This window comes from Entelurus aequoreus, linkage group LG06 (assembly GCF_033978785.1).
Source record: "Entelurus aequoreus isolate RoL-2023_Sb linkage group LG06, RoL_Eaeq_v1.1, whole genome shotgun sequence".
In the NCBI taxonomy this organism is placed as follows: domain Eukaryota; kingdom Metazoa; phylum Chordata; class Actinopteri; order Syngnathiformes; family Syngnathidae; genus Entelurus; species Entelurus aequoreus.
In genome coordinates this window covers 24921773-24943751 of record NC_084736.1, presented here as the reverse complement: position 1 = coordinate 24943751, position 21979 = coordinate 24921773, and the positions used below count along the sequence as shown (strand labels likewise).

The window sequence follows — 21979 nt, the reverse complement described above, 5'->3', positions numbered from 1 at the left end:
GCGGTTCTTGAACTCACCAGAGTGTGGACTGTGACGCAACAGTTTGTTTACATGTAAAATCTTCCACTCCTTCTTTGTCTTATTTTGTCCACCAAACGTTTTATGTTGTGCGTGAATGCACAACGATGCACTTTGTTGATGTTATTGACTTGTGTGGAGTGCTAATCAGGCATATTTGGTCAGTGCATGACTGCAAGCTAATCAATGCTAACATGCTATTTAGGCTAGCTGTATGTACATATTGCATCATTATGCCTCATTTGTAGGAATATTTGAGCTCATTTAATATCCTTTACTTTTATGCTCTTTGTACATAATTTAGTTTTGCATGCCAATACATTATCTATATGTAATATTAGCTGCATTTCAGATTGTTGTTTGTGTGCCATGTATATATATATATATATATATATATATATATATATATATATATATATATATATATATATATATATATATATATATATATATATATATATATACATATATATATATATATATATATATATACATATACAGTATGTATGTATATATGTGTGTATATATATATATATATATATATATATATATATATATATATATATATACATATACATATATATATATACAGTATGTATGTATATATGTGTATATATATATATATATGTATATATATATGCATATATATATATATGTATGCATATATATATAGTCAAGGTTTCTGTGGTTTATCTGTTATACTGTGCTCAATACTGGAATAGAGCGGAATATACGTTAGGTCAGGAAAAAACACAGAGGCTATTTCATCCCCACAAGCCTGTTTCGCAGGTTTCCCTGCTCGTCATAAAATCCCCTGAAGAGCAGGGAAACCTGTGAAACAGGCTTGTAGGGATGATAGAGCCTCTGTGTTTTTTCCTGACCTAACGTGTATATATATATATATATATATGTGTGTGTATATATATATATATATATATATATATATATATATATATATATATATATATATATATATATATATATATATATATATATATATATATATATATATATATATATATATTCAGAGCGCGATGATGCCATGTTATCGAGGGGAAAATGCATTTTTAGACAATATGATTTGCCTAAGCGGCGAGGAGACACCGAGAGTAACAAGCGGTAGAAAATTAATTAGAAAGGACAGATTAAAAATAATAATACTAAAAAATTTAAAATAATAATAAATTTATATATATATATATATATATATATATATATATATATATATATATATATATATATATATATATATATATATATATATATATATATATATATATATATATATATAATTTTTTTTACTTGGAACTTCCCACAGGCCAGATTTGTGATGTTGGCGGGCCCTAGTTTGGGGACCCCTGATCCAAAGGGTTTTCCAACATTGTAAACACAATTTAAGAGGAACCAACAGTGGGAACAAATGTGAAAATATGTATTTCAGTCAAGGGAGTAGTAGATTTATTATCAGCTGTGATGAAATAAGGAAATCTGGTCCAACTTTTGGCAAACATGTTTATGAATAATGAAGCAGAAAGGAATATTGTTGATTTATCTGAATTTTTAAAAACATGTTTTTGCTGATATTGATAGAAAGTCAGATAGATTAAACTCTGACCTTTTCGTTCACCTATTTTTTTGTTATCTATTTTGTATAAATGATCCAAAAACATAATTTATACATATTTAGTGATCTTGAATTGCGTGTTTTTACGAGTGGCCGGAAACTAAGAGACAATAAAGATTTATTGTGAAGGTGGAGCCGGAAGCTGTGTGCTCTCCTGCCAACTTGGTGTCGGACAAGCGCCGTCATGTCGCTGCGGTTCTCGGATGAAGACTTCCAAGCGGCCTGGAAGGAGTTGGACGAGCCGCAGCTGGAAGGAGGATGGGAACTTTTCACCGAGACGATGGGCGTGAAAATCTACAGGCTTCTTGATAAGGTAAAGCGGAAGTAATCTGCTCGGTTTCAACCGGAAGACGGACGACGAGCACAGCTGCGCCTCATTATCGCCATAAACACTTGACATCCGTGTGAATTATTGACCTTTTTATTCATTTATTTAGAGAAGACGTGTAAATATTAGTGTGTGTTTTTGGCAGGGGAAATGGGAAATAACTGGGCGGAACCATGTTTTCTTGTGCTCAATCGATACCAGACGTCATCTGGAAAACCCCGGAATTGAACCTTTGCCCACCCACAGGGTCATAAGCACAGCGGATCAAAGCAAACCGAAACACGATATCAATGCATAAAGATGATATCTTGGAATCGGCATGTGGCTGACAAATGGCAACTGTCACTTTTAATTCATTCTGACCTGAATTGTGTTGAAATGTGCAACACCGACTGGGAAGCTGCTGTGGGTAAAATAGTTTGATCACATGCAGGTTGATTTAAATTTTCAGGGGTGTCAAACGTACGGCTCGCGGGCCGGATCAGGCCCACGAACAGGTTTTATCCGGCCCGCGAAATGAGTTTGCTAAGTATAAAAATAAGCTGCTGTTTTAAATGTGTTCACTGAATGTCACAATAGCAATTATTTGTGTCCTCTGTCTCTAAGGGGGCGGAGCTATGTGCTCTGTTAAGATAGAGGACTGGGGACACATTATCTGGGCGCACATGGATATGGTGACATTATTTGTATCCCCCTTCAACTTCATGTGCGATTAATGAAATAAGCCCAAATTCACAAGTTTTGGTGTAGATCAGGGGTCCCCAAACTACGGCCCGCGGGCCGGATCCGGCCCCCCAGCATCCAAAATCCGGCCCACAAAAAATCCCAAATTAGAAAAAAAAAAAAAAAGGTTCCTTTTTTATTTATTTTTTTTATTTAAAAAAAAATAAAAATCTTTCCTTTCTAATCCATTTTCTACCGCTTGTTACTCTTGGTGTCTCCTAGTCGCTCAGGCAAATCATATTGTCTAAAAATGAATTTTCCCATCGATAACGTGACAATGTTAAATGTTGATGAACATCAATGTTAATTGATGTTAAATGACAAAACGGATTATAAAGACAATGTGTATGTATATGTATGTATGTATGTATGTATGTGTATATATATATATGTGTGTATGTGTATGTATATCACAGCTTGGCCCCCGGCCAAATTTTTTTAACCCAATGCGGCCCCCGAGTCAAAAAGTTTGGGGACCCCTGGTGTAGATGATGCTACATATGTACAGAATAAACCACATGATGTTAGTACATCAGTTGAGGAAAATGGGTAAATAATAATAATAATGATAATAATTAATATTATTATTAATTCCATCTTCTGATAGATCAAAAATGAACACCAATGGGAGCATTTTAAAACTCTGCCAGACTCAATTCACCTATTTCACTGATAAACATTATTACGTCATTTATTCAGAAAGTAGAAATAACAAGAAGATAGAACACTATTAACTGCAACATGTAAGTGTAAAAAAACAAAACAAACATTATAATTTGTATATTTTCAGGTTGTGCTTGTTCTATTTAAAAAAAACAACAACAACAATCTGAAGTTGTCTTTATTTTTAAGTTATCATGCAATGATTTTACCAGTCAGGCCCACTTGGGAATAGATTTTCCTTAATGTGTGTGGCCCCTGAGCTAAAATGAGTTTGACACCCCTGATTTAAAACATATAAAATGTACACTTATATTAGGAACACCGAACACTCCTGGGTAGGGTTATCCAACCTTTTCTTCTTCTGAGAGCTGCTTTTACTAAATAAGAATGACCGAAAACTACAATGTAGATTTTATGTTTAAAAAAACAAAAACAAACTCGAAGCCCAGTTGCCAGAATTTTACCATAACATTTACAGTGTGTTTTCAGGTTGTTTTTTTTAAACTGGATTACTTAAAATTGAAAAAAAAAACATTTTTTACGGTAAAATTCTGTTCGCAGCTGTAAAATATACAGTTGTTGTTTTCACAGTGCATTTCTGTAAATTGAATACCGTTACCACAGGAGAAACACGCTTTTAAAGATATAAGAGTCCTTTTATTTTGTTAATGTACAGAGACATCCTGGATGGTAACCAACACTTCCCGTCCAACCTGATCGAGCTTGAGAGGTGCTGCAAAGAGGAATGGGTGAAACTGTCCAAAGACGGGTGTGCCAAGCTTGTGGCATTGTATTCAAAAAGACTTGAGGCTGTAATTGCTGCCAAAGATGCTTTAAGAAAGTGTTAAGCAAAGGCTGTGAATACTTGCGTACATGGGATTTATTCGTTTTTTTTATTTTTAATAAATTATCAAAATAAAAAATAAAAACACTGTGGGGTATTGTGTGTAGAATTTTGAAGACAAAAATGAATGTTTTCCATTTTGGAATAAGGCTGTAACATAATAAAATATGTAAAAAGCGAAGCGCTGTGTATACTTTCCAGATACACTATTCTTTCTCGTGCACTAAAGTCACCTTTCAGGCGCGGTATGTTTACGAGCATGGGAACTCTGAACGTCGATAACACATGAACATAAACATTAACACCAGCAGGTTGATTAAAAAGTTACTTAACCGTTTTGTTTATTTTCAAATACAAAGCTCTCTCGTTTCACGTCTTCAGAACAGCCCAATAGCGTTGCAAAATATTCGTAGCATCCTCTACTACGACTCGTTCGGGTGTTGCACAGTCCATCTTCACCAACGTCTTTTCTTTTGGCTCATAAGTAAAAATGTTAATTAATAGTAAACCAATGTTTGTGAATGATTAGTTCCAGTGTCAACAAAGATGTCCATGTTGCAGTTGTCGTCACTGTTCACGAGAAGGTAAATATTTAGGCAACGACCCCTGTGGTTGCCCTTTCTGGAGACACTGCCCCTTAGTGTTTTGGTAGAGAACTGCAATTCCCAAGTCGGCCGCCATGGAAGCGCTATAGTATAAACCAACCAAGAGGCCCCCTCCACACTGGCACATACACGATACATACACAAAAACAGTCCATGAGAAAAACTAACAAGTTACAGTCATGTTGTTATGATAGAATATACAGGGTTTCCCCTACATGACTTAATCATGGCGGCCCACCACGTCAAAATAAAAGCCGCCACACCTTGAAAATTAGTTGGTTTTTACATGAAAATCAATTAAGTTAGGCTTTAAAGCCCCACTAAAGAGCTTTCAGTTATGGTTCATTTTTGCGGCGCCAGTAGACCAAAGGGGTAGTGTTTTCGCAGAAGACCACATATAACGTCATACTGACATGATGTCCACTGTAATATCGGCACAAATATTAGGTCCCTAATGGCTATGCTGACGTTAAATAGCAGACACTATCAAAAAATCATCTTGGTTTGCGCTACGAACATGACTCTACTACCAAGAATGTATCGAGGCGGATGCATGTCCGGGAGAGTTTTTTCGAAGGAAGTAATGTAAAACTGCGAACTATCAAGCCAGTGGCTATTTATTGCTACCACGCAAATTTACGATAGCTAACATTAGCATTATCATTTTATTTTGAGCATCAAAAGTCACTTTGTAGTTTGGCAGGATCACTGCCAAGGTAACATTGGTGTGAAATTTCTCATCTTTGAGGTCACGCCTGCGAGTGAAAGCCGGGACAATGTTGATCCTTGACTGTCCTTTTATCCGGGTTACCTCCCTTATTCTTTTTTTGTCTCTTCGGACAAAACTTTTCGTTTCTTTGGTTGTTTTGTAGCTTTGGCCATGATAGCAGTAATTGCACTTAGGCATTTTTCTTCTTTTTCTTTTAGTTTTCTGGCGGCACATAGGCGTTTGCATCTACTTCCGTCTTATTAACCAATGGGAAAGGGGTAGTGACGTATGCCGTAAAGCAAGTCAGCGCATTTGTAGTTTTTTGCCTGGCAGGATTCCTGCCACCCTCCTCAAAATTTATAGTGTAATATGTGTGGTAGAGTTCTCATAATTATATTAGCTGTTAAGTAGAAGAGACTCTGACATCAGCTTTATTTTGAAACTCACGTAAACAAAATACACAATGTCCGTGACATGTAAGCAACTGCGTATCGTTTCCAGTCCTTCAACAGTTATTAACAATTATTAGGAATCAAAATATATATCTTCATATATTACATATTACCTATTACATTTGTACTATTGACTATTGGATCACCAAAAGAGCACTGCAGAGACTGGATGTTGTGATGATGTAAGCAAAATGCATGATTGTCTGGAGCGGAGGCAGCATGTCTGCAATGTCGACTTTAATTTATTCCAGATATAACAGCGGACAGCCATCTACAAAATGTGCAAAAATTAAGAGGACAGTGGCGCCTTTTAAGGAGATTAAGTACAGTTGGAGCTGCAGCGCAAAGCAAGTGTGACGTCTGCGACGGAAGTAATGAGTCTCTAAACACGAGTGCAGTCTCCAAGAACACCAGAAAAAGATGCCAGATTTGTTGCATGTCGTTTTTAATAAAGAAAAAGGTCACTAAAGAAATTTAAACTATCCTCAACAAAATAAATTATACAATAAGCAACAATCATACAATACTGCAAAACCATAAGATAAAACATGTGGATACTAATTAATAATACATATTTGTTCTTAGATGTATATGTAAATTTTTTAGGCTTTTAAAAAAAAAAGAAAATACATGCATCATTGCAGATTATGCGATGACGTCATGTTGACCACGCCCCCATAGCCGCGGCTATGTTGGTAATCTGGTGGAAACCCTGATACACGGTAAATTCCGGACTGTATGTCGTGACTTTTTTCCTACACTTTGAACCCTTAAAAAAACGGTGTGGATAATTTATGGATTTTCTTTTCCGCTAATGGCCATAATGCTTTGTGTTCAATAGTTTTCATCAAAACCAAGCAATGTACTGAAATGGTGTGTTATTTTTGGTGCTACGGTGCCATCTTTTGGATGAGTTTGCTCACTGCAGGTGTTGCGGTGTGAAAATGTACTCCCTGTTTTGATGCCTTAAACCGGAAGTAAAACCGCCCATAGCCTTTATGCTCAAAAGGATTCTTCATCACGCTTAGCAACGTTTGTAACTTTTACAGTATAACTTAAACAATTCTTACTTACTAAACAGAGAGTGGGAAACCTGCTCAGTGGCCTTGTGGTTAGAGTGTACGCCCTGAGACTGGAAGGTCGTGAGTTCAAACCCCGGCCGAGTCATATCAAAGACTATAAAAATGGGACCCATTGTCTCCCTGCTTGGCACTCAGCATCAAGGGTTGGAATCGGGGGTTAAATCACCAAAATGATTCTCTCACCTCCCAGGGGGTGAACATGGGGATGGGTCAGAGGATAATTTCACCACACCTAGTGTGTGTGTGACTGTCGTTGGGACGTTAACTTTTAACTTTAGCTTTAAACTGTCCCTGTAGGAGTATTTTCATGCATATTTGTATGTGCTATAGTGATGTAATGAAGCTGGCGTCGCTAGCACTAGCTAATAGGCTAACACGTTTACGATGATGTGTGTTAGCATTACTAACTTACAATTTAATTCTTGTTATATTGTTTCAGTTTCACAAATTCCTCAGTAAATTCACCAAAATGTCACCGTGGAGTTATTGAGTCTGATTAGCTGATTGGAGAGCTAGCTTACGCAGCGAGTGGGTCCATGGCGATGACTTCTGTTTTGTTTGATCAGCCGTTTTACTGCCGTGTTACAGACACTGTTTGGAAACATTTTAGTTATGTAAAATATTTTTGTGTAAATAACTAATTTCACAACCTAAATATCTGCGGCTTATAGTCTGGTGCGGCTAATATATGGAAACATATTTTTTTCTTCTATGCGCTCTATTGTCTGTAAATTACGGTAGATTAAATGACAGCTAATGTTAGTAGCTAAACTTTGATATATTGTAATCATTAGCTAAAAACACATGAAGCTAATGCACGTTCACGTGTCGTTACGTTATTTTGCGCTAAAAGCCGGAAGAAGGCGAGGGTCACGTCTACATTGCAAACACTCACTTTAAGCAAATATTCTGTCATGCTTTGGTGAACTACGCTAAACGAGCTGACAAGGTGTTTGTCGGAGAACCCTGGAACCCTGATTTTAATTCATGTTTGCGTCCGTCCCGTCCTGCAGACCCGGAGGTTGAATTCAAATGTTGTGAGCTTCAATCCCGGTCATGTGTTTGGGATTAGTTCCGTGTGTGCAGTCTTTGTCTGGACGTGCAGCGGGACTTGATTAGCAGCACACAATCTCTCTGTGTTTTCAGGAAACAGGACTTTACGAGTACAAAGTCTTTGGCGGGCTCAGCAGCTGCACTGCAGAGCTGTGTGCGGACGTCTACATGGACCTGGCCTATCGCAAGCACTGGGATGGATACGTCAAAGGTCATCCATCACGAGTACACTCGGAGCATGCTTTCAAACACTATTAACCACTCCCACTCTCTCTGTGTTCATGCAAATGTGCAGCAAGCAGCAGGTAACGTGTGTAGTTAGTCACTTAGCTAGCTAGGTGTGTGTCTTCCTTTTGTAGATGATCTTTGCTCGTCCAGTAGATGTTGCACAGTTGTGCTTCCCAGCTTGACGTTTCATCATAAAGTTGAAGCGGGATGCACCCTGGTGGCCAGACTGTGTAATTACTAGTAGTGTCTTAGAACAGTTTAGTGGTTAAAGTTAAAGTTAAAGTACCCATGATTGTCACACACACTATGTGTGGCGACATTATTCTCTGCATTTGACCCATCACCCTTGATCACCCCCTGGGAGGTGAGGGGAGCAGTGAGCAGCAGCGGTGGCCGCGCCCGGGAATCATTATTGGTGATTTAACCCCCAATTCCAACCCTTGATGCTGTGTGCCAAGCAGAGAGGTAATGGGTCCCATTTTTATAGTCTTTGGTATGACTCGGCCGGGGTTTGAACTCACGACCTACTGATCTCAGGGCGGACACTCTAACCCAGGGGTGGGCAATTAATTTTTACCGGGGGCCGCATGAGCTACCCGAGCACTGCTGGAGGGCCACATCGACAATATTTCAATTAAATTTTGCTCAATATTATTTTTGATATATACCGTAAGATAAATAATAATAATAATAATAATAATAATAGTAATACTTCAACATAGTGTGTGTAACAGCATTCCATTACTAATATATATAAATTAACATTAATAATAAATGACAGTAAAATAAGCACACGTATGACTGAGGAGTCATAGTGTAACTTTGTGTGGTGTTTGAGTTGTCCGACTTTTTGTGTGGCCTTAAAGGCCTACTGAAACCCACTACTACCGACCACGCAGTCTGATAGTTTATATATCAATGATGAAATCTTAACATTATAACACATGCCAATACGGCCGGGTTAACTTATAAAGTGACATTTTAAATTTGCCGCTAAACTTCCGGTTCGAAACGCCTCTGCGGATGACGTATGCGCGTGACGTAGCCCGGCGAACACGGGTATGCCTTCCACATTGAAGCCGATATGAAAAAGCTCTGTTTTCATTTCATAATTCCACAGTATTCTGGACATCTGTGTTCGTGAATCTGTTTCAATCATGTTCATTGCATTATGGAGAAGGAAGCCAAGCAAGCAAAGAAGAAAGTTGTCGGTGCGAAATGGACGTATTTTTCGAACGTAGTCAGCCACAACAGTACACAGCCGGCGCTTCTTTGTTTACATTCCCGAAAGATGCAGTCAAGATGGAAGAACTCGGATAACAGAGACTCTAACCAGGAGGACTTTTGATTTGGATACACAGACGCCTGTAGAGAACTGGGACAACACAGACTCTTACCAGGATTACTTTGATTTGGATGACAAAGACGCAGACGTGCTACTGTGAGTATGCAGCTTTGGCTTTTTTTTGCGTATGTACGTAACTTTTTTTAAATATATAAGCTTTATGAACCTTGGGTTAGGTGAACGGTCTTTTGGGCTGAGTGATTGTGTGTGTTGATCATGTGTTTGAATTGTATTGGCGTGTTCTATGGAGCTAGGAGCTAGCAGAGGAGCTAGGAGCTAGCATAACAAACACGCAGGTGTTATTATGCAGGATTAATTTGTGGCATATTAAATATAAGCCTGGTTGTGTTGTGGCTAATAGAGTATATATATGTCTTGTGTTTATTTACTGTTGTAGTCATTCCCAGCTGAATATCAGGTACCGTGAGTATGCAGCCTTGGCTGCTAAACATTCGATAACTTGACCGTATGTGCGCGTCACGTACGTAACTTTTTAAAAATATATAAGCTTTATGAACCTTGGGTTAGGTAAACTGTCTTTTGGGCTGAGTGATTGTGTGTGTTGATCAGGTGTTTGAATTGTATTGGCGTGTTCTATGGAGCTAGGAGCTAGCAGAGGAGCTAGGAGCTAGCATAACAAACACGCAGGTGTTTTTATGCAGGATTAATTTGTGGCATATTAAATATAAGCCTGGTTGTGTTGTGGCTAATAGAGTATATATATGTCTTGTGTTTATTTACTGTTGTAGTCATTCCCAGCTGAATATCAGGTCACCCTCGGGTCTCACAGCATCTTCCCTATCTGAATAGCTTCAACTCCCCACTAGTCCTTCACTTGCACTTTACTCATCCACAAATCTTTCATCCTCGCTCAAATTAATGGGGAAATTGTCGCTTTCTCGGTCCGAATCTCTCTCACTTCATGCGGCCATCATTGTAAACAATAGGGAACTTTGCATATATGTTCAACTGACTACGTCACGCTACTTCCGGTAGGTGCAAGCCTTTTTTTTATCAGATACCAAAAGTTGCAATCTTTATCGTCGTTGTTCTATACTAAATCCTTTCAGCAAAAATATGGCAATATCGCGAAATGATCAAGTATGACACATAGAATAGATCTGCTATCCCCGTTTAAATAAAAAAAATTCATTTCAGTAGGCCTTTAAACGCACCAGTGGTTTAGTGCTATGCGTGTTGGTGACAGATGACAAGTTGGTTTTGGCCTGGTTTGTACGGCAGAAAATGACTAGTTTTTCGAGATAGAATTGTTTTACTCATGTTTTTGGTGTGGTTATGTCCGAATATAAACAGTTTTGTTCAATAAAGTGATCGATATAATTCCTGTCCTCGAAGCATCTCGATAGACGTTACAATAATTGAACGGTGTTCAATTGAACGGTGTTGACGAACACCATTAGGGCCGCTTGTTGTCACTGTCACTCAAAGTTGCATTGCAAAATTCCATAGAATAAATATGTTTATTTTGTTTATAATTCAGATGGGATTTGATTTGGTGCGCGGCATATACTTGCTGCGCGCAGCAGACGCTTGAACAGTGCGCAATTGCGCAGGCACGCACCTTAGGTGAGGGGACGTTGCTTTGCAGTTCATGTGTTGTTGAAAACACGGCATTCCTCATCAACTTTTCTCTTTTTGGCGTCTCGGGTGTAAACCGTGCATCACTTGTCGCTGCATGTGCACCTTCACTCGCAGGTTACACACGGACACACGCCCATAAATAATACTTTTCAAAATAAAAGCAGCACAGTTGTATTGCGCGCAGGACATAGATGTTTTTTCAACTTTATTTTGTAATTGCAGTTGTTCACATTCACTCACAATCACGCATACGTCCACACGGAAGTAATACAAATAACGATTTTCAAAACAAAAGCAGCACCGTTGTATTGCACACTCGACATAGATACTTTTTTAAATTTATTTTGTAATTTATAATTGGCCTCACGCGGGCCGGACAGGGACGCACAAAGGGCCGGATGCGGCCCGCGGGCCGCAGAATGCCCAGGTCTGCTCTAACCACTAGGCCACTGGTTCTCAAATATTTTTCACCCAAGTACCACCTCAGAAAACACTTGGCTCTCCAAATATCACCATAATGGCCAACATTGAAATACAGTAGCGTAATAGGCCTAAGTATTAATTAAAAACAAGGCAGAGGGTTTATTTACCAAGTTGATTTATTATACGTACAGGGTGATTAAAAAAAGTAATTGACTGAACGAATGGTCATTTGATACAGGAGTTATCCGAGTTTTATTGTGTTACAATTTCACCGTTGTGGTCATGTAATCTTTTCGGCGCCGTTCAATTGTAGGAAGACCACGTGTTTATTTACCCTCAAAATGGCAGCAACTCAACAAATATTGGGGCGCGTTTGAGAGGAATTCTCATATCGTCTTGATGTTGTCCGTGCTGCGGGTGGTGGCCATATTGAGCACTTGTAAAGCATGAAATTAATAATCAAAGTTATGCACAACACATGTGTTCAGGCTAGGTTTTCTATTGTTTTTAATTTTTGATAATATCGAGAGACAATTTTGGCGTATTCTTTTTGAATCACCCTGTATTTGGCCACTGTAACATTACACACAGTTTGAACTGTAACACTGTGTTTAAACTAGTGTTGTCCCGATACCAATATTTTGGTGCAAAATTAATTTCGATACTTTTCGGTACTTTTCGATAATTTTCTAAATAAAGGGGAACACAACAAATTGCATTATTGGCTTTATTTTAACCAACAATCTTAGGGTACATTAAACTTATGTTTCTTATTGCAAGTTTGTCCTTAAATAAAATAGTGAACATACAAGACAACTTGTCTTTTAGTAGCAAGTAAGTAAGCAAACAAAGGCTCTTAATTTAGTCTGCTGACATATGCAGTAACATATTGTGTCATTTTCCAGTTTATTATTTTGTCAACATTAAGGGCAAGCGGTAGAAAATTAATTATTAATCGACTTGTTCATTTACTGTTAATATCTGCTTACTTTCTCTTTTAACATGTTCTATCTACACTTCTGTTAAAATGTAATAATCATTTATTCTTCTGTTGTTTGGATGCTTTACATTAGTTTTGGATGATACCACAAATTTGGGTATCAATCCGATACCAAGTATTTACAGGATCATACATTGGTCATATTCAAAGTCCTCATGTGTCCAGGGACATATTTCCTGAGTTTATAAACATAATGTGAATAAAAAAAACGAAAGATGTTGTGATGCCAAAATTTTTTGATGTAATCACAGTAGTATCGACTAGATACGCTCCTGTACTTGGTATACTTACAGTGGATGTCAGGTGTAGATCCACCAATGATGTTTGTTTACATTGTGACGCCGGTAAGCTACGGTGTGTAATGAAGCATGTTTAGCTAGTCCTCGTCCTGCAGTAAGAAACGTACTTTATTTGATGCCATGGAGACGAGAATTGGTGATTTAGAAGTAGCTAAAACTGCGGATGGACTTTAGCCACTAGCTAACTAGCCATGTCTTAAAGCACCTCTTCCTGAGGGCGTTTCAGTGTTATAACTTCATCTTTATCGTTAGTTTTTAAGCCAAAATGTGTCCGTTCTCCCTCTTCTGTCTACACACTGTGTCTGCTTGTAAGTAATTAGTGTGTGTGCGCTACTGAACATGCTCCACTGCTCGTAAACCAGCAATGACATGACGTGACGACAACGGAGGGATGGGGGACCGGTACTTTTTAGAGGCGGTATAGTACCGTATATGATTCATTAGTATCGCGGTACTATACTAATACCGGTACCGTACAACCCTAGTTTGAATATAGGAAAACAAATATCTAATCTCAATCAATAGCATTTTTTTAAATTCTCTTAAAATTAATCGCGATTAAATCGCAGATAGATATAATCTTGTACCCTAGAAAGAATATTTTAAAGTTTTTAATGCCATGACTGGGCAATGAATTTGCTTTATTGAAATGTTTTAACATTTTGCTTTTTGAAACCGCTCAACACAAAAAGGATATATACACGCTTTTAAAGAGAATTTAAAAAATACATGCAGTGCGTTTCCAGATTTTGTATTTTGTAGGACTACAGAATTTGCATTCCTGCTTTTGCATTTAGAGGAGAGGAGCTACACTTCCATGTTTAGATAGCAGTTTCACTCATTAATAAACACAAAAATTGGATTGTTACAATCATGCTTTGATTGTCAAAGGTGTTGGCTGATATTTTTTCTCCCTGAATAAATATTTCTGATATTCTGTACTTTACATGTTGTACAAGTTAATGGCATTCATATCTCTGCATGACAATGTGTTTTAACCTTCTCTACCTATTTATCAATAAAATGTAATATTCAGCCTGTTAAACATTCTGTAATTGCAGACTATCAACCAGAACAGGTTATAAAATAATATACCATAGCGATGGTAATATTGTGTAGTGAATTGTAATTACCCGATGTGGGCTGCAGAGGGCAGTAGCAGGCATGTCTTCAGTATTAAACCTCGTCTCATTGGTAGCAAAGAAGAAGACGCGCTTGTTCAAAGACAAGTCTTTTTCCTTCATATTGCCGCTGCCACGGCAATACACTTACCGGTAATTTCAATCTGCCAGGAAACGTTAATTACGTAGCGCTATTATTGTGAAGCCGCCAACGGGACATGTGTGATTGACATGAGAAAAGACTTGACATGTTTTGACGAAAATCTCAGACAAAAGTGACTTTAAACTTCTTCTCTATCATCTTTGTTTCTGCTGAGTTTGTATTCCATCTTACTAAAGTAGTTCGAGTAGCAATCTACATTTTAAGTTTTCAATGCACTTAACTGTAATCCAAACACAGACATTAAGTTTCTCCTCACTCCAAGCAGCAATGCGCGCTCAGCGTTCGCTCCAATGATGTTGATTGAAGGTCAAATGGTCTTGTCTTGTCCGAAAAAACGACTTGCCATGGCTTTGGATCAGAGATTTCCATCAGGTCCCTCTTTCTTTGTGCAGTTTTGCTAGCTATTTCCGAGCTTGTGATTCAACAGTAACTGGACGCCATGATACTTTTCCCCAAACTACGAAACATGCCGAGGGTCAAAAACAATCGCGCGTTAAAAAAATAATCACTTTAAAGGAACTTATAGTTAACGCGTTATCATCCTGTTAACTTTGACAACCCTAATTATCTCCATTTTTTTTTTACCTGGATTCGCAGTGCATTTTCTCTCTTTGTAGCTTGTAACTTTGATGTAAGCTACCTTGCTACATGGGTCCAGAAGTAGCTAAGCTGCAGGAAAAGCTACTCGTTTAAGTAGCAAAGCTACCGCCAAGCTACTGGAAAATGTAGTTAGCTACATGTAGCTTGAAACTTACCATCACTGTATAAAACAGGGGTGTCCAACTAATTTTAACTAAGGGGCCCTTTGGGAGGAAAATCTGTGCACACGTGGGCCGGACTATTAAAATCATGGCATTAAAACAAAAAAATAAAGATAACTTCAGATTGTTTTCTTTGTCTTACTTTGGCCAAAAATAGAACAAACACATTCTGAAAATATTACAATAAAAATATAGAAAAAAATACCCGGCAGCGGTAAAGTTTAGATCCATGAAGGAAAGAAGAAAGTGAATGAATGTTTATAACTGAAGACTCTGAACGTAACTGAAGTTCGGGGCATGCGCAGTTGGTTCAGTAAAGTCTACACCACTGAAGTGGACAGCTGTGTGTGTCACTGATTTCTACAATTTACATATGCATAAAAGTGTGTTTTCTTTTGTATAATTTTTTTAATGAATTAAGTAGCGTTTATGACAACCTTTTTCCAAAACACAATATAGAATGAGAGATATAATAGGATAATGCATACATTTATCATTTGTTTTTCAAAACGCTTACAAAAAAGTGGGACCCCAAACATTTACTGTGAGACCCCATTTTTATGACTCGATGGGTTCCCTGGGACCCCATTTTGAAAATTCCTAGTGCCAGCACTGATTGAGTATTGGTGCGTGCAAAACAGCAGCAGGCGGCTGTGGCCTGCGGGCCGGTTCTAATACTAACCAAATATCATCTCGGGGGCCATAGATATCCGGCCCGCGGGCCTTGAATTTGACACCCCTGGTATAAAACGATGATGGAGATTTTTGGAGGTTTTTTTAGAGCGCTTTATAGGCAGAATAGTGCAACTCATTAGCTCCATTGTTAGCTGACTTTTACTAATGTTTTTTTGCGAGTTAGAATGCATTAAAAAGAAAAACGTTTTCTTGTCTTACATATAGATTTTGAATGATAGCAAAAAAAGTTTCCCTTTAAGGCATCAAGGAGTGTGATGAACTTGTTGGCGTCCAGGTCAGATGTCTTCATCAATATTCCACACATTCTTCTCACCTTGTCAGAGCTCTCTGAGGAGCAGTTTGACGGACAGACGGCCATCTACTGGGAAGTCAAGTACCCCTTCCCTCTGTCCAACAGAGATGTATCCTCCCCATGCCGCCTTGACATGTCTGCAGCCTCTCCTGGCGTCTTCCTTTACTCTTAGCTCCTCAGTATCTGTACGTCCGGGAGCGCAGAGTCCTGGACGTTGAAGGCAGGAAGATCTGGGTCATCCTGGCCAGAAGCTCTCCAGGGACGCCGTGCCCGGAGAAGAGCGGCGTGCTGAGAGTGAAGGACTACAAGCAGACCGTCGCCATGGAGACGGACGGCGCCAGTGGGACTAAAGGTAACAAACGCGCCTCCCGTAAAAATACTTAATTTCATCAAATATCCTTATGGACTTTCCAGTTTTCATGAATTACTTTGACAATCCTGGCGGCATGATTCCCACCTGGCTGGTCAACTGGGCGGCGAAGGTAAGACCTCTGTTTCTTCACAAAACGTGCAAACACGGTCAAAGTAGTTCATTGAACAAAACAGGAAGAAGCCGCACTTATTTAATCAAAACCTTAAGGATGAAGATGAGTCATAGTGACGTTCATAGTTTGTGGAGTAATAAAGGATACGTGATTAGGAAACATTGCGTGTTAATAAAAAAGAATGATAAACAATATTGTGCCTTGACTAAATGAAAAAGCATAAATGATAAGTACAACTCATAAAAGCATTTTTAACAAGGAAAACACTTAAGCCAAGCCTGTTCTCTCGCGGAATAAAATAAACGGTGTCAACCTTATTGTGAGTCATCCGCTTCTCTTTGTCTCTGTGGGTGGAGGCTGGGTTTTTTGGAATTTTTCCCATCATTCACAATCCTTACATACCTGCCAACAACTACGGTTTTCCCGTAATGTGTACGGTTTTTGATAATCCATTCCGGTTTACGGCTGCAGTGGTAAAAACTACGGTGGCTAACATTGCAGCTAATGAGAATATTCTATTGTGCCCATAAAGCCCTAACAAACATCCAAAAAGTGCCAACACAACTCCATTTACATGTCATGACCTGAATATTAACCAAGTATTAGCAATATAAGCGCAAACACCAAGGAATTATTTTCAGCGACGCTGTGATCACAGAGAGCTAACTAGCTTATGCTGCTATATTGACATATTGAGCTGCTGCATTGCTGCATTGCTGTGATCACAGAGAGCTAACTAGCTTATGCTGCTATATTGACATATTGAGCTGCTGCATTGCCTCTGAGTTGGTGACCGTTAATTCTAGATTATAAATCATGCCTCCAACCTGGATAGTAGAAGGTTGTGGACATAGACCGAGAAGTTGGTCAACTTTGACATCCAACTTAGATGGTGAGAAAGACACGAAAAGACGCTCATTTACGGCAACTTTTTAAAAAATGTACCTGTGTGAGGATTATGATTAATTCCTCATTTTAAACCGGAAGATATAAACATCCTAGTGAGAGCAGACATTGTCCAGTAAGTGATTGTTTTATTATCTTCACAGTTTGTATTTCTTGTTTAGCACTTAGCAATACTGCTACATGATGCTTAGTGTTTCACTAAGGCTTCATCTGTTTAGCACACAACTTCTAAAACTTGTAGATCATCCTCCTTACTTTCAGGCTCAGAAATATACCTTTCTGGATCATCATTTGTTCCAAAGTAGTCTTTGTTGTCTCTCATGAAGTCTTCCATGATTAGTAGTATTGTTGTTGTCGAAAAGAAAAACTAACGTTGTGATGAATCTGTGAAATTAATACTATATAAATGAGCAAAATATGTAAATATTACATGTTATTATGAATATTTCTACATTACATATACTGTACACTTACAGAATGTATATTGAACCTTGATATAGGGTTTTTCGAGCACTTTATTGGTGGAATAGGGACAATATCATTAGCTTTTTTGTTAGCTGACTTTTGCTAGCATTTATTTACGAGTTGGAATGCATAGAAAAAGAAAAACATGTTGTCGTCTTTACATATTGATTGTGATTGATAGACACAATTCCAAAAAAGTGCAGCCCCCCTTTAACGAGCATACACACAGAAGTTTAGACTTGTACTGTAAACTTAAGGTAACGTATTGATGATCCAGATCAGCCCCAAAATCTAATCACAAAGGTTGTCTTTGACTAAGATATTTCTTGGAATCTGATTTGTTAGATTTGATTTCATAGTCTGCAATCAAATCTGTGGCATGTTTGTAAAGAGAATGAAACAGATGGTGAAGATGTGAATATTGACTGGTCACTAGATCACGATTCAACTGCCAGCTTGATAGTCCAATCACACTCCGCCAACTCCAAAAGTCTACTATAGGCCTTTTTCCACCGAACGTTCAGGAATTTAAAGTTTCTGGAACTAAAGGTTCCTGTAGAAGTGTGGTTTGTGTTTCCACAGCATCTCACAGTTCAAGTAGTTTATACAAATCAGGCTGATGACGTATGGATGAGTGGTACATTATATATACACACTGATACATGTAAATAAACAATATAAGGTCATATTATTTTACTATAGTGTAAGTAAATGGAATACAAAGCAATAATATATAAAACGATATGATTTAAAAACAAAGTGTACTGAATTTTACATCAAAAGTCAGGCTTTTGTCCACAATGTCCAACACTCAGAAAGTCATCCTCTCAGTAAATAATAACTTCCTGAGGGTCAGGTGAGTCCTTTTGGTCCATTTCAGCTGTAAATAACAATATATAAATAATAAATGTCAGGGTTTATCTCACGCTGACAACACAAACATCAGATTTAGTGTTAGCCTGTCAGCATGAGCATTCTGTTCACTCTGGTTGAGGTTAATAACTACAAACATGGAGTGTCCCTGTCTACTTTCACAACATTTAATAAAGTAAATTGTGAATATTTGAAGTTGTTTACCTTCGTTCCACTCGTTTTTTATTTCAAACTATTATGTCGGAGTCGCCGCTTCCAAGTACAATACTTCATACTCGTCCAAAAATACGTCTTGAAGAGTCTGTCTACTTCTCGTAGCGTTGAGTATTGAAATGAAGTTCGTAAAGAACAATAAACTGCATTAAGCTGCATATATTTTAATTAAATAGGTCGTCTTGCAGACTGTAATGGCGACCAAAACTTTAGAATACAAAGTTTTAGGAACACCCCCAGATGTGTTCAACCAATCAGTGGTTGACAGCACAGCCCGCCCCCTCTGGGACTATTCCAAAGTCCCACCTCGCTACTAGGAACTGAAACTAGTTCCTGAAGAACTACATGTACCTGGGTAGCTTTTAGTGGAAACACAGGGGGAACTTTATTTACCCGGGTAATTAGGAAAGTTCATGTTAAAGTTCCTTATTTCAAGACAGCCCGACTAATCAGTCGCTCCTTATCCCTTTTCTGAGATTTCCTGAAAGTTTGGTCCAAATTAGGCCGAAACCTTTTGGGTTATGTCGCTCACTGACTGAAAAGGAATGAATAGGTAACTCTTAAAAAAAATCCATCCATCCATCCATTTTCTACCGCTTGTCCCTTTTGGGGTCACGGGGGGTGCTGGAGCCTATCTCAGCTACATTTGGGCGGAAGGCGGGGTACACCCTGGACAAGTCGCCACCTCATCACCGGGCCTTAGAAAATATCAACATTATCAAATGAGCACAGCACATTTTTTACATGAGTTCTACACTTTTGTCTTTTCCTGCAACAACTTTTCTTCAGGCTTCTGGTTGGCTAAAACTCACGCTGACCGTTATAGCGCCACCTGTTGCACATATTGACTTTAAATGAAAGAATTATCTGTGGCCCCCGGGATGATATTTGGTTAGTATTAGAACCGGCCCGCAGGCCACAGCCGCCTGCTGCTGTTTTGCACGCACCAATACTCCATCAGTGTTGGTGCTAGGGATTTTCAAAATGGGGTACCAGGGACCCCATCAAGTCATAAAAATGGGGTCCCACAGTAAATTTTTGGGGTCCCACTTTTTTGTAAGCGTTTTGAAAAGAAATAATAAATGTATGCATTATCCTGTTATATCTCACATTCTATATTGTGTTTTGGAAAAAGGTTGTCATAAACGTTACTTAATTCATTAAAACAATAATACAAAAGAAAACACATTTTTAATCCTAATGTATTCAATTATAAACAGTTATTCACTTTCTTCTTTCCTTCATGGATCTAAACTTTACCGCTGCTGGTATTTAAAAATATATTTTTATTGTAATATTTTCAGAATGCGTTTGTTCTATTTTTGGCCAAAGTAAGACTAAGAAAACCATCTGAAGTTGTCTTTAGTTTTTAGTTTTAATGCCATGACTTTATTAGTCCGGCCCGCGTGTGCACAGATTTTCCTCCATGCGGCCCCTGAGCTGAAATGAAATTGATCCCCCTGGTTTAGATGATTTTAAAACGAACCAGGGTTCTGTTTTGAAAAGTCACTACTTTTTTCCTACACTTTAGATCCTGCGGCTTGTAAAACGGTGCAGCTAATTGATGGATTTTCCTTCGATGACGGCCACAACGCAAATAGCTTTAAAAAAAATAATTATTAAAGACACTGAATCTGTGTTATTGTTTGTGCTATGACGCCATCACTGCAGGTGCTGTAGTATCCTTCCATTTAGTGCTTTCAACCGGAAATAAAAGTGCTGTTCTGTTTTCTAGCCGTCCATAGCGTTTCTACTCGTATGGATTCTTCATTCATCACTCCAAGCAATGTTTGTAAGTTTCACAACATAACTAAAACAGTTCTTACTTACTAAACCGTTCCATGTGTGATGTTTTCATGCTTATTTGTACGTGCTACCGTCGATAATGATGCTAGCGTCATTAGCATTTGCTAATATGCTAACACGTTTACGAGTGCCTGTGTTAGTATTATTAACTTACAATGGCATTCTCTTTTGCATTGTTTCAGTAAATTCACCAAAAAGTCACCGTGGAGTTATTGAGTCTGTTTAGCTGATTGGAGAGCTAGCTTGTGCAGCTAGCGGGTCCATGACGATGACTTCTGTTTTGACAGAGCGGTGTTCCTGGCTTCCTCACCGACATGCAGAAGGCCTGCAGCAACTATCCAACTTACTGCCAGAAGAAATGACACCTGACTTTTATTTCTTGCTCAAACTGTGATTGGAATGTGCGAGATTTTAGTAATCATCGGTTGGGCTGAGCTCCATCAGTCTTCGAAGAATAACAAACACAGCCTCCTCCTCCTCGTTTGATTTGGAATGTGAAGAAAAACAGATGCATTAGGATTTATTGTTTGTGTGTTTTTATTCCACTGCAATGAACTTTTGTAAATATTATTTACGAAATTTCAGCATGGCTCCTCGAGAATGTTTGGATTTGTCTTTGCTGAATGTTGTTTGCACGCACTACAACTTTCAATGTGAAATGAAAAAGCTGTGATTTGTTTAGTCATATTTATTAAAGTATGTGTCTTTTATTGACATATTTGACATTTGTAATGAACAGCGTTTGACTGGAGTGAAACAAAATTAGATTTTTTGCGTAGTTGTTGCCGCTTGATTCGCTTGACTTATTGTTTTTGAAGGCCTCAGCACACTAATGGTGGATGTGTTTCAATGCCAGATGTTTTTTTAATATTTGTATTGTGTGGATCCAGGAAAAAACTCACATAATTTTGTATTATTTTGTAGATATTATTCCACTCTTCTTGTCCCACAATTTTCAAACCAGTTTTAATGTATTCAGGACATCTATTGTTAATGTCCCAAATCCTGGATTTCCCACTTTTTTTAAAAACATTAATTTATATTTAACATTTTACTACTTCCACATTTCTCAAGCAATCCACAGTCAATATGCTCCGTGATAACATTAGTTTGTAGGTAAACACCTCAGAGTGTGATATTTTGTTACTTCACATACTGTATGTTAGCATGTTAATGTTAGAATGCTAGCTTTTTCGCTAT

At 38.1% G+C, this 21979-nt stretch overlaps 1 protein-coding gene across 2 annotated transcripts; it reads left to right on the top strand.

Moving 5' to 3' along the window:
- Positions 1-1752: 1752 nt before the first annotated feature.
- Positions 1753-21493, top strand: pctp (phosphatidylcholine transfer protein). 2 transcript variants are annotated; one of them, XM_062049441.1, is made up of 7 exons: positions 1753-1955; positions 8195-8312; positions 16061-16140; positions 16212-16383; positions 16446-16513; positions 20709-20765; positions 21067-21493. In XM_062049441.1, the coding sequence occupies exons 1-7, from the start codon at positions 1827-1829 to the stop codon at positions 21139-21141; spliced, it is 699 nt and encodes a 232-aa protein (XP_061905425.1). In that variant the 5' UTR covers positions 1753-1826; the 3' UTR covers positions 21142-21493. The 2 variants fall into 2 exon arrangements, with proteins under 2 accessions (XP_061905425.1, XP_061905426.1); XM_062049442.1 differs by lacking the exon at positions 20709-20765 and having other exon boundaries at positions 1759-1955.
- Positions 21494-21979: the final 486 nt, after the last annotated feature.

Coding starts and splice junctions, on each gene's coding strand:
- pctp (XM_062049441.1), top strand. CDS start 1,827: ATGTCGCTGCGGTTCTCGGATGAAGACTTCCAAGCGGCCTGGAAGGAG. Junction 16,141..16,211: donor TCCCTCTGTCCAACAGAGAT/GTATCCTCCCCA, acceptor TTAGCTCCTCAG/TATCTGTACGTCCGGGAGCG. Junction 16,384..16,445: donor CGGCGCCAGTGGGACTAAAG/GTAACAAACGCG, acceptor TGGACTTTCCAG/TTTTCATGAATTACTTTGAC.